Raw genomic sequence first — 12087 nt, forward strand, 5'->3', positions numbered from 1 at the left:
CCCCCCCCCCCCCCCCCCCAGTGTCGTCACAGTGCATGGCAGTCTATGGTTATAACTTATATTATTACATCGTGTTTTATGTAAGGAACTAGATAAAGTAGATCCGGTTGCACTTGTTCATTGTGCATATTTACCAAAGGGAAACCGAAAGTTAATTTTACCAATGTGGCTCTTGTTTGGAGGCCTGTTGCTGCGTTGCTGCGATGTACTCAGGACTAAGCATTATTTAAAATATATTAATGTGTGACACAATATTATTCATTAGCAGTATTTTGCAGTACAAGCAAAATCTTAAACTGTTTCAGCATATTTGGTTGACAATGACGATCCAACACATCTTTGTAGTACCGTCCATGTTGTTTGCACATTCTGGCTTAAAGGCTCATGAACACACCAGTATCAGAAGAATGACTTCACAACTCGGGATGTGGGACCATCCGAGGAGCCCGTGAATGCAGCAAAACATTTTTGGTAATAAATAAATAAAAGTATGTAATTCTGAAAAAGAATATCCTTTTAATTTTTAATTTAATTCTCTCATGATCTCGAGATAACGACTGTTGTTTTCTCTGATAACAGGATAATTTTCTCGTACAAAACCCTCATTTTGTAGCACATTTAAATTGTAAAGATTTATGGAAATATTACATTTAAAACACATGAAGTGATGTCTGAATAGTCTAAATAATACATGCCTAATTCCCCATAATTTATTTAGAAGACTTTTGTTTCTTTTTTCATTTCTTTTTAAATGCAGTATTTAACATAATATAATACAATAACTTAGCATTGCTATTATATATAATAATACAATCACAATCACTTTATTGACTACAAGAATACAAAGTCAAGACGAAATGTTTAGCAAAACACATTTTATTATGTGCAATTGTATAAAACAAACGAAACCCATCAAAATGAAGATAACTTCCTTCACCCTCTTTCACATCTATAAAACTGTACAAAACAACACACAAATCTCTGGATGATCACAGTTTTGACCTTCAACATTTGTCTAGAAGTGTGTATGCAGATCATCAAATGATTGAAAATAAGTGACTTTGTAAATGTGCACAGTGATAAGCAGCTTAGCTTTTTTACAGCTTCAGTATTTAATTTTTACAGAATTCACACCTGATATTGTGATTATATACAGTTCAGTTGGTGCTATGTTACTTCCATTAGTGAACATTTGATGGACCTTAAAAAGCTACATCTGAAGAGAAAAAAACTGAAAACTAGCACATGTTAGATGCATCAACAAAATTTGAGGTGAGAAGTTTACCTCCGGCATTTGTAAGATCTTGCTCAAACGTAAGCATTTCGGCCATAAGTACTATTAGCTACGCTCCTGGTCGGTGCAGCTCCAGAATATACAGTTCCCCTGGTTTGATAAGGCAAAGGGCTGCAAAACAAGATGGTGAAACAAAATGTGAGTCGCTGGTGTTGGATGCCTAAATGTGGGCATTTATCACAGCAGATAGTTTGACTTGTCATAGCAGGAAAGGCACAGGTGTTAATAATAACATTAAAGATGGCTTCACTGTATTCAAATGTCTCAGTAAAGTCATGACAGTGAGCCAGCGTGCACAATACCAGGGAACTGAAAGGAAGGAGCTAATTGGAAGTCAGCCATCATTTATTTTACATCAGCATTTGTCTCAGGTAGTCTATGGTCTCAGCCCTGTGTGTTGAAGCATAGTCTTTTTTTACCCTGCCACTGGGAGACGCCAAACTCAATTCTCAAAGCGTACAAACGGTGGCTTTAACCAGTGTGATGATTTCTCTCACTACAGACACACCCACCACCAGGTGCACCATCCCTTTTGATTTATATTCCATTTCATCCAACCTTTTAAAAAAAGAGCCTAAATAAAACTTTCCATATGTCAAAAACACAGGTCCTTAGAAAGAACAGGTTCAGGTGATAATGTCCGATGAGAGCTCATGTTACTTCCCACAGGTGAATTAATACAGTCCTGCCACAACAAGCCGCCAGAGTGCCATGAATTTCTTTCTAAATTAATGTCAAGGTTTTCTGGGTCCTCCCCAGCCAAAACTGTGCTGATTTTTAAAGTCAACTATCCATTTAGATATTAGTTATTCTAGCTAATTATTGTTTTATTTAATTATTTGTATTTGATCAATTAATGGATATATTGATTCATTCATACCATATGTAATTTTTTCATTAATCCATCTTTTTAACCCCAGTTTTTTTCTTTCATTTCACTACCTTACACTTAAAAAAGACTTTCCCAGAGTTACATCTGGTGTACGGAGGAACGAGAGAGCAATGCAAATGGTTGTAAAACAATGCATAAATATTTAAAAGCAATCAATTAACCAACTAATCAATTAACAGTAAATCCATCAATAAATACAATAGGATGAAACAGTTAAAACTCACTATTTTTCCTCTGTGCCCATTTTGCAAGAGCATGTGAGACAGGCTCCTCCGATGATGGCGAGCACAGCGGAGCACCAGCCGATATAAAGTCCTTCTCCTATTTCATACCTTTGACACACAGCGGAGTTTCAGTCATCCAACAGCCTTTTAGTCCCCGTCCCCCCTCCCCCCCCCCAAACCATGTTCTTACCTTATACCAGGATAGAAAGGATCAAAGAATTCCTGAGTGATGTTGAAGGCGTACCAGGACACTGCGACCATTGTGCACATACCTTTTTGATAGAAACAGAACAATGAAATACTCTTTAATCGTTGAGGAAGGAGCGGATAAGCTACCAGATAGTTACACAGAAGTCCAAAGTCTTGCAGGGAACCAGGAGTAAATTTATGGAGGACTTATTAAAGGTCCAAAGTCTTGCAGGAAACCATTATGACATTTATTGAGAATTGATTAGAATGAGCAGTAAAACATGATTATAATTTATTAGTATTTTGGAAAAGTTTATCTTTTTATAGGTGCATAGTGTTTTAGGAGGTCATTATATCTTGTTCTGACTGTTCAGAAAGAATTCAGTTTCACTGGTTTATTCTCTCCTAAAATACACTTTTAAATGTATTTTACCTTGAAGTATGAAAAGGACCCCTGCCGTGCCAGCAATCCTCCCTTTGAGCACATAGTTTTCCCCTCCAGCCTTCGAACACTGTAGTCCTATCAGGGCCGCCATCAGACCAAAGGTGCCCAACACTATTGATGTGATCATCAAGGCACGAGACGCTTGGACGTATCCTGAACACAGCATGGAAATAAACCAAAACTGCCACTGAATTCACTACCTTTTTAATGTCATCAGCCTTGAAAGGGGTCATGAGATTATGGCCAGTGTAAGATTTGATGTTGGCCTATAAATGTGTCTTGTTATAAACATTGTGTATATATATATATAATTATGACAAAGCATTGTTGTGTAAATAAACATCACTGTGCCAGATGTGTTCAGGTCTAAAAAACCACCAAAGCTCAGTTGTGCATTCATTTATATTTTCAAAGTATGCTTCTCCTGGGACGAGACATTCTCATTGGTTCTCAATCAAAACCGGAAGTCATTTACAGTCTTTGATTGGTTATAAAATTAAAAGGGGATTATACGCCATTACACTTTTACCCACTTGTTGACGCCATTACATGAGGAAACTTCAGGATTGAACAACTTTCCCTCAGAAGACACCTGTTTGTCTGTAGCTGTTGTGTTCATGGTAGTATAAGATAATGCTTGTTTTTGAGAAACTATCTTATCTGCATTCTTGCTTACAGTAACATTTTCCATGCTACTGTTCGTGTGCTGTTTTCTGACTCATATTACAATGCTTTTTGGATTAACACGAACACATCTTGACTCTACAATAAATGAGCCCATTCTGACCTTTCGTAAAACACTTCATTTCACAAAACACAAATCATTTCCCAGCATCAGTGTTGCATGTAATTTAACTACTTTGTCAAAATCATCTATGATTGATGTTCTGTGAATCAAAAAAATGTATAATTCAAAAGTATTTGTTGCAATTAGATGATTTTTGGACTGGGAAAATGGGAAACACTGGACTGTATATAAAGTCATATCCATATTTAGGCTACATTGTAACAGGTGGTATTTTTGAATAGATTTTTTTGTCAACATACCACTCAAAGCAAGCAGTGACGGGAACTCCCTGCAGTTATGTACCCCTGTTGAATCCGATGCACACGACATCCACAAGTTTTCATAGATGGTGGAGGTGGTGATGACACTCCCGTCGACGGTGGAGGTCCTCCAGTAACGGTTCGGCAGGGCAACCCCCACCATCACCCAACCAATGAACCCCAGCACCAAAGCCACTACTTCCACAATTGGATCCATGTCCCCTTCTCGGCCCAGCAGTCAACCAAAAGTATATCCAGATCTCAGTTTCTTAAAATCAATAAAACTTGTTGCAAAAATTACAACATCTGATTTGGGTATGATAGAAAGTCAGTGAGTGTGAGTGTGTGAGAGCGGTCTGCCACAGTGAGTTGTGTCCGGCTCAACAGATATGTATAATGATTTATATGAATTGCTTTCTCTACTCCCCCCTCCCCTCACACACTTTTTTTGCATTTTACCCCCCTGATACTGAACAGGTGTTTATCAGCTCACTCTCCGGGTACAAGGGTCATCTATTGCTCTTAATGACGCTGCACTGTATGTCTTTATTAGACATATTTGAGCTAGAATTTTTTGATTTCACAATGCATCTAATCACAAATAAATCACATTTGATCAGTTCAGATTTAGGAGCAGACTTTCTCAAATTATACAATTTGATGAAGAAACAAACACTGTTAGCTATTTCTAAAAGGTTTTAAATGCTAACAGTGATGAGCTTTCCCAAAAATTTTAATATTTATATTTAATATCTTTATACATAATATATAATATCTTTATACCCCAAGTTTCTCATTAAAAGGCATTATACGCAGTACTTCCATAAGATGTTTTTTTTTTTTTATTGTTTTCGTTTCTCAAGGCCACAGGACAGGAAGGTCACAATTACTGAGCATCACACCCACCATTTTCTAATGTTTTGGAAAATAATCAACATGTAATTGGTGTAATTCAAGTCCCAAAGTCTAAAGGTCTAAAGTTACCCAGTTCATCCTGCCATTTCTGTGTGTCTTCATGAATAATCCTCTTGACAGCTGTTGGGTCAGCGATGCCAGATCCAGGGCATGCCGAGTGCACCGTGCTGTTAATATTAAGATGAATCATAAGCTGCATTCCAGACAAAACCCCTAAGTGTTCAGAGGTGAGGAGATCTGTAAAACCAGCAGACCAGTTTGTATAAAGATCAAGAACGGGGTTCCAGAAAGAGAGACACCAACAATAAACCAGATCCAAGCTGTTCGTCGGTTTTCCGGAAGGAAGTGAGACATGAAGTGTTTGCAAAGAAACATTTGTTAACCGTAAACCAACTGCAGTGACACAGAAATGGTTGTAAAAATGTTATCTTTAATCAAAACCTATTTTGAACATTTTGAAAAAGGTGACTGCAATTACATTTTATAGGGTAAATAATTCTAGAGGGAAATATCTTCGTCAACTGTTGGATGGATGGCAGTGAAACTATGAACAAACATTCATGTTCTCCAGAGGATGAACCCTAATGATGTTGAAAACCCTAAATACTTTAAATATAAGTAAAAAAATATGGTATTTTTCTGAGGGGCAACCTTCCTCTTATCACCTGATTATTATAAAAAATGCAGAAACGACAGGTGAATCTAAACTCATTGGCCTCCCTCTTATACTTCACCTCCATCTGAGCTCCTCTGAAAACGGGATCCTGCCCAGTCATAAATGTATAATTATATTGTCAAGCTGTTTGCAAAGCCCATTTTTACAGCTTACAGCTCATTGACAAGTTGTCTGGGAGCTGAAGAATGGAGCATGTGATTTCAGATGGATGACCTGGGGTCTGGACAGGGATAGAGCAGGGGACCTTAGGTGGACGGCCTTTGGGCAGGACAGAGGCCAAGCAGGTAAGCACAGGCAGGCGGACTGGGGCCAGGACAGAAGAGGAGCTGGAGGGCGACCAGGAGGCAGGGCCGAAGGACGTGGCACTTCTGGACGACGGTCTATGTGCTGGTTACGTAGGCAGAGCAGCTCTGGAGGACAGGCAGGAAGATGACCTGAAGGCCGGTAGCATAGGAGGGATCCCTTTGGAGACCAGCGAATAAGGCAGAATCGGAGACTAGCGGCTGGAGGGCAGAGCAGTAGGCCGGCAACAGGGCTCCAGGACTGGAAACCAGTGATAACTGAGAGCCTAGCAGATGAGCCGGTGGAGCCAGGGAAACAGGAGACTGCAGCAACACAGGAACTGAGCACTGCTGCTGCTCTGGAAATGAGGACTGTTGCAGCTCAGGAACAAGGAGCCATATGAAGCTCAGCAGAAACAGGTGTCGGTCGTGCTGCTGACTGGGGACCAGGTTGGGGCGCTGGGCAGCAGAGACTGTCATTGTGGTTAGGAGCCAGCTCAGGACAGGAAGGCTGCATGCTCATGAACCCAAAATCAGACTGGAGGCTAGTGAGCCTTACACCAGCTGACAGGGATGCAGACTGGAGATTAGCTGGTTAGAAGCTACCAGACTGAAAGCTAGCTGGCTGATAGCTGGGAACCTGGGGCTGAGGTTTGGTTTGGGAGGCTGGAGTGAGGAGCTCAGGAAGAACAGGATGGGTTGGGGAGTAAACATAACATAGCCACCGGGAGCGTGACAACATTTGGGCAAATTCAAGATCCCTCTTGCAGAAACGAGCGAGGTGCCTGAAACATATATTGTGTTACCCCAAAGCCGTGGCAGGGAAAAGGGCTGGGTGTCTGGTTATGGCAGAGGGCAGAGTAGGAATGGAGAATGGCATAGCACAGTGGCCGGTCTGGCCACATGGTGGATTTTTTTTCTACATATAACGGTTGTTCTGTTGGATTTAACAGCTATATAAATGTGTTAGAAACAAATGAAATATGCTTAAATGCTCTAAAAACATTTTTACTTTAAAATACAAAAGACAACCTCATGGTGGCGCTAGAGAAAACGTCAGAGGGTCACCAAAGTCACCAAGATTCATCCTCTGGGAACCATGAGTGCCTTTGCAAAATGTTGCGTCCATCCATCACTGACCTACCAACAGACCGACATTGCCATCCATAGAGTCTTGCTTTTATACTGTCTGCAGCTGGTGCAGAATCCAGAAAACTATCAAATGAATCAATGTGATTGTATCAACAAATAAGATCTCGACAAGTTTCCTATCTTTCTCTTGATGGAAGATGGAATGAAAATAATCAAAGCTAGATGGAAATATTAAAATTGAGGGGGGGATCTAATTGTGCTGTCTGTCACTGCCTGCAGCAATATAAAGTGACAGACAATAACCTGCTGTTCTACGGGATTATACAGTAACTTTTAAATAACTGTGACATTTATAAAGGGTGTAACTTAACTAACACGCCGTGTTCCCAGACGCTTTCCCTTCATTCATAGTGATTACACATTAATATCTCTCAACCATGTGTTCAGACCAGTGGATACTCAATAAACATTGGCCATCGTGACTGAAACTCACTGAAGCCGATCTGAATTACATTGACTTTGATGAATCATTGATCTTAAAGTGTTTTTAAACAGCGCTTTGGATGAGCCTGAAGATGAGACCAGCTTTGGTTGGTTATTAGGTTTTTTGCTCCTCTGTGTGGGTATTAGATTAATTGTTTGTGGACTTCCAACCACCCAGATGTCTAGTTTTCTGTTTGCGGTTACCCACTCAATCACCTCTTTCTCACCAAAGTAGATTATTGTTTTTACAGATCTGACCCTGGGGAATTTCGGTCCCAGCAGGTGAGTTAATGAGTAACATCCCACTAGGCTGATAACAGCACACACAACTGATAGCCTCCCTAAGCCTACCCGTCATAAAATGGCAACTTGAATCTCCAAGGGGGGCAAGATGTGAAGATGATCAACAGAGAGTGTACTAGGCAGGGTGCATTTCTGTTCAGTCGTGTACGGCCCAACCTTAGTGCTGAAGTCTCAATTACTTAGATAATGATCATAACACACTCTCACGCATTGTCCACCAAAACCTCCTTGTACATTTAATATAGTCAATAAATTACAGTGATAAGGATGGAAATGTATCCTGGACTGTGCGCCATCAACAAAAGGTTCTTATGAAAATGACTGATATACAGATGTCGACTGACATAAATTGAAAATCACAGTTTCCTGGTCTTTCACAAGACAAAACCTGAGACACAGTCATATCATCCAATTTGTATGCAGATGATACAGTTTTGTTTTCTCTCAAACAATGTCTAGATTACAGGCTGCAGATAAATAAAGACATTATGAAACTGCTGGAATGAAAAAAAAAAACGTAAGAGAGAGGCAGGTTGAAAAAATATTTCATATACTTGAGCTGTATTTTAAAATCTATTTTGTTAATTTCACATTTTGTCTGTATTTATTGATTGCTTTTGTAATGATTTGTTTATTCATTTTATATTGTTGGATCTACATAAGAATAAAGCTTATTTCTGTGTTGAGGACATGAAACCATTTGGAACCAACAATCACATATTTCCACTTTTAAACCATGTGATGCAGTTTACCACTGCTCCTTTGGTTTCCTTACACAAGATTAGTATCATCATCGCATCTTGTGTTTTACGAAAAAGTGAAGTGACATAAAGAGAACAATATCATTGTTTACATTTATTGATAAAGATTATAAAGCTAACTCTTGAAGTTCTGTACCTAACTACATATTTGAGGTTTTTGTAATAGAGTATATATTAGTACTTTTTACTGCATCATTACGTATTTGACAGATATAGCTACTTTACTACAAATTAAGATTTCAATTATGTTTCGATTATATTACAAGACCTGAAACAATTAGTGAATTAATCAGTTAGTTGATTAACAGACAACTTATTGGCACCTATTCTGATAATCATTTGTCATATTCCATGCAAAGATGCCAAACATTTCTTGGTTTCAGCTTCTCATATGTGAGGAGTGCTCCTTTTTCCTTGTTATCATTTTATTTACATAAACAACATAAATGTGTCACTTAGTCAATGTGTAACCTGAGACCTATTCAGAGCTTACCGTTTCTGATGCTGTTGGTTTATTAGCATTTGTGTCTTTCTGGATGCATTTATTCTGCAGTATTCATACCTGCGTATGGTACTCCAATGAGGTAGTTGTCACTGAACAGCTCCACAATAATTAAGACTATAAAACAATAATGTCTTTCAGTTCAAAATCATTTTATTTAACAAGATGGAAAACACAACCCATTAAATGTAGCACAGGTAAGTGTTAGGAAATGCATTTAACATGACAGAAGGTATTCATCTCCAATAAGTTTGTTGCGTCCCTTACCTTAAAGTTGAATTCAGAACAAAAGAACAGAAACCTTATGTCCAAAATAAATGCAAACATCTCCTCATTGCCTCCACAGCAGTAGCTGTTCTTCTAGTCTTCTACCAGCAGTATGGCACTCACTGCTACCTCAACAACAAGCAAATCTTTTGGCATCACAAGCTACACTTCCTACTGCTCCAATAACACTTTCCTTAACAATTTCTTTATGTCAAAAAATAATTAAACAGACAGTAAAAGAACCACAACTGCACTATAATAAAGTTTTTTTTTAAACAAAATGTAAATTTCAACTTAGGAAGTTCAGGCTGAGGCGCATATTAACTGACAAATTACATAAAATTGGGATTAACTTCGACTATTCTAATTTATATACACAAATAATAAAAAGTGTCATGCTATGGTGTGTAGAATAGACAGGTAAGTAATGTCATATGTATGGTGAATCTCAACCCTGTTAAAAATATGAAAACGAGTTATTCACTGGCATTATTCAAACCCTTTAATGTGTTGCAGTACATATTCATCTTCAAACCAAGAAGTTACATCCCTCAAGCGTTCTGCACAAAGTTTTAAATGTTGTTTATGCAGAGGAAGGGTCAGTGTGTCAGTCCGGCATGATGTCCCATGTCCAGGTTAGGATTTAGCAGCTCCCTTTGACACAGCCAAACCGATGAGGCCCGCTAATCCGGCCACGCCAAGACCGATTCCCCCGACGATCGCCATACCAACCAAGCCGTCTAGATGACAACATGAGTGTCAGCATTGTGTGTAATATTTTGTTTATATTCACTCACGAAACAGGGACAAAAAACTGTTGTTTCGTTACGACCCAGACTGGCTCTTACCTTTCTTTAAAGCCTTGTCGATGAGTTTCTCCAGCTCCAGAGCCTGCTTATTGCCCGGCTCGTTCTTTAGAAGAGTCCGGATGTACTTCAGGGCTTTCTCATATTCCTGGAAGATGAACAGGGGAGAGGAAAGAGAAAGTACTCTCTCGAATGTGTGCACATTTTAAATGATGTAATCAACTGCGAGGCACACTTACTTTGAGTCTGTAGTTGGCCACAGCAAGGTAGAACAGGAAGTCTCGAGAGTCGTCCTTTGATGCTTTCTGAACAAGTTCTAAGACAAAACAGACAGACAAACACACAAAACATAGATTTAAATGGTTACATTATGAAAACATAGAAGCTAATACGTTACAGCAATCCTGTCCTGATATTTCCCAACAACACTGAGAAAATCAGATTACAATAAAGTAATAGTGACTGGAGCCTGACTGATTTTTTAATCAATATTATCACATGATCACTGATAGTTCATACGCTACAATACACCACAACACAGACATACAAAAATAGGTTTATGGTGATTAAGAGACAACAGTGTCAACAGTGGACAACTTTGTTTTTCAACTGTAAAATGTCCCAGTACAAAAGAAATCTGAATTATTTAAGAACCAAATTTAAAGGATAATTTCTGAACAAGTTCTATTTTTACAATCAATATTATCACATGATCCCTCTATGTGAAAGCTGATACAATAAACCAAAACACAGACATACAAAATATGTTTATGGTAATTTAGAAACTGTAATGAGTCCCAGTCCAAAAAATCTGACCAAATTTAAAGGATCTTTTATCAAAAGTGTTTGATCATATTATGTATTTATGTTATAAACAATAGTTGCCCGATTTATATTGATTTCTTCAAACTCCTAAATATCATGAGCCTCACAAATCCAGTTATCAGTCGGCTCTCATGCAGCTTGTGCCTTTGAATATAGGAACAAAAACACATATCGTTAACTTACCCTCCAAGAGAGCAATCCCCTTCTTGATGTCCTGTGTGTATTTACTCCTGATCAGACACCAAGCATATTCAAATTTTGTTTCTTTGGACACGGCTCCCTTCAGCAGCTCACTGTTGTATTTCTTCTCAAATTTCTGTCAAAACAAAGCAAAGGTTTCGTCACATACATGAAGCTAAATCTACCGACCCGTACTGGCTGTGAAACAAAACAACAAACCCTCTCTTTGCTCACATAAACGTTACACGTCATTCATTGCGTAACATTTCCTGAGCAAAAGTAGGTAGTCTCCAGCTGTTATGGCAGCTAGTTAAGTAAAGTAGATATCTTCCCCCCACACTGTATTTCGCCTGAGTCATTAGTGATAAGTCTGATGACACTCTGGCCAGTTTTGATCATCACCATCATTAGCATTAGCCAGCGAGGTGACGCGACAAAGTATCCATAACGTCGCATTGTAGCCAAACTTCAGCATGTACCGAGTGAACATGTGCTGTCAGGACCTCTGCGCGTGTCGTGTATGCTTTTAATATGTATGCTGAATGACAGAAAGAGGTTTAATAATTTGAAAACTTACTAAAAGGTCTTCAGGAGCTACAACATCGCTCAGCACAGCCTCCATGTTTCCGGAAATGAATGTTGGACCCGCCCCCCTTTAGTCACATGTTATAGATGTTTCAGACGTCATCTTCAGAGCTCTCTGGTAAAGTATTCAGATCCCTTACTAAACTAAAAGTAGTAATATCACACTGAGAAAATAGTCCAGTCCTTCATTCAGATCCTTTACTTACAGTTTTTTTTCGTTATCGCTTTGGTACAATTATCGCAAGTATTTGGTAAAATTTCACAACTCTTAGAAGAAAACTCAAAGCAGGTCTTAAAAAAAGGCTGCAATTTCAAACATG

The 12087-nt window shown here is 38.8% G+C and overlaps 2 protein-coding genes across 2 annotated transcripts; both read right to left on the reverse strand.

The window, feature by feature from the left end:
- Nucleotides 1–1308: 1308 nt before the first annotated feature.
- On the reverse strand, nucleotides 1309–4308 carry cldn15a (claudin 15a). Its single transcript, XM_046052378.1, has 5 exons — nucleotides 4092–4308; nucleotides 3033–3197; nucleotides 2601–2682; nucleotides 2411–2518; nucleotides 1309–1405 (listed from the first exon to the last, which is right to left on the reverse strand). Exons 1-5 carry the CDS (start codon nucleotides 4306–4308, stop codon nucleotides 1309–1311), a joined length of 669 nt encoding a protein of 222 aa, XP_045908334.1.
- Nucleotides 4309–9239: 4931 nt separating this feature from the next.
- fis1 (fission, mitochondrial 1) lies at nucleotides 9240–11857 on the reverse strand. The gene is made up of 5 exons (XM_046051905.1): nucleotides 11760–11857; nucleotides 11186–11318; nucleotides 10417–10493; nucleotides 10220–10325; nucleotides 9240–10111 (listed from the first exon to the last, which is right to left on the reverse strand). Exons 1-5 carry the CDS (start codon nucleotides 11802–11804, stop codon nucleotides 10008–10010), a joined length of 465 nt encoding a protein of 154 aa, XP_045907861.1. The 5' UTR covers nucleotides 11805–11857; the 3' UTR covers nucleotides 9240–10007.
- Nucleotides 11858–12087: the final 230 nt, after the last annotated feature.

The sequence above is a fragment of the Micropterus dolomieu genome, linkage group LG06 (genome assembly GCF_021292245.1).
Source record: "Micropterus dolomieu isolate WLL.071019.BEF.003 ecotype Adirondacks linkage group LG06, ASM2129224v1, whole genome shotgun sequence".
Taxonomy (NCBI): domain Eukaryota; kingdom Metazoa; phylum Chordata; class Actinopteri; order Centrarchiformes; family Centrarchidae; genus Micropterus; species Micropterus dolomieu.

Excerpts from the sequence above, each read along its gene's own strand:
- cldn15a (XM_046052378.1), bottom strand. The coding sequence starts at position 4,308 with ATGGATCCAATTGTGGAAGTAGTGGCTTTGGTGCTGGGGTTCATTGGT. Across the intron at positions 3,198-4,091 it reads GTCACTGCTTGCTTTGAGTG|GATACGTCCAAGCGTCTCGT; the intron begins GTATGTTGACAA and ends TGCTGTGTTCAG. Across the intron at positions 2,683-3,032 it reads GGTCCTTTTCATACTTCAAG|GTATGTGCACAATGGTCGCA; the intron begins GTAAAATACATT and ends TCTATCAAAAAG.
- fis1 (XM_046051905.1), bottom strand. The coding sequence starts at position 11,804 with ATGGAGGCTGTGCTGAGCGATGTTGTAGCTCCTGAAGACCTTTTA. Across the intron at positions 11,319-11,759 it reads TAGCTCCTGAAGACCTTTTA|AAATTTGAGAAGAAATACAA; the intron begins GTAAGTTTTCAA and ends TTGTTTTGACAG. Across the intron at positions 10,326-10,416 it reads TGGCCAACTACAGACTCAAA|GAATATGAGAAAGCCCTGAA; the intron begins GTAAGTGTGCCT and ends TTCATCTTCCAG.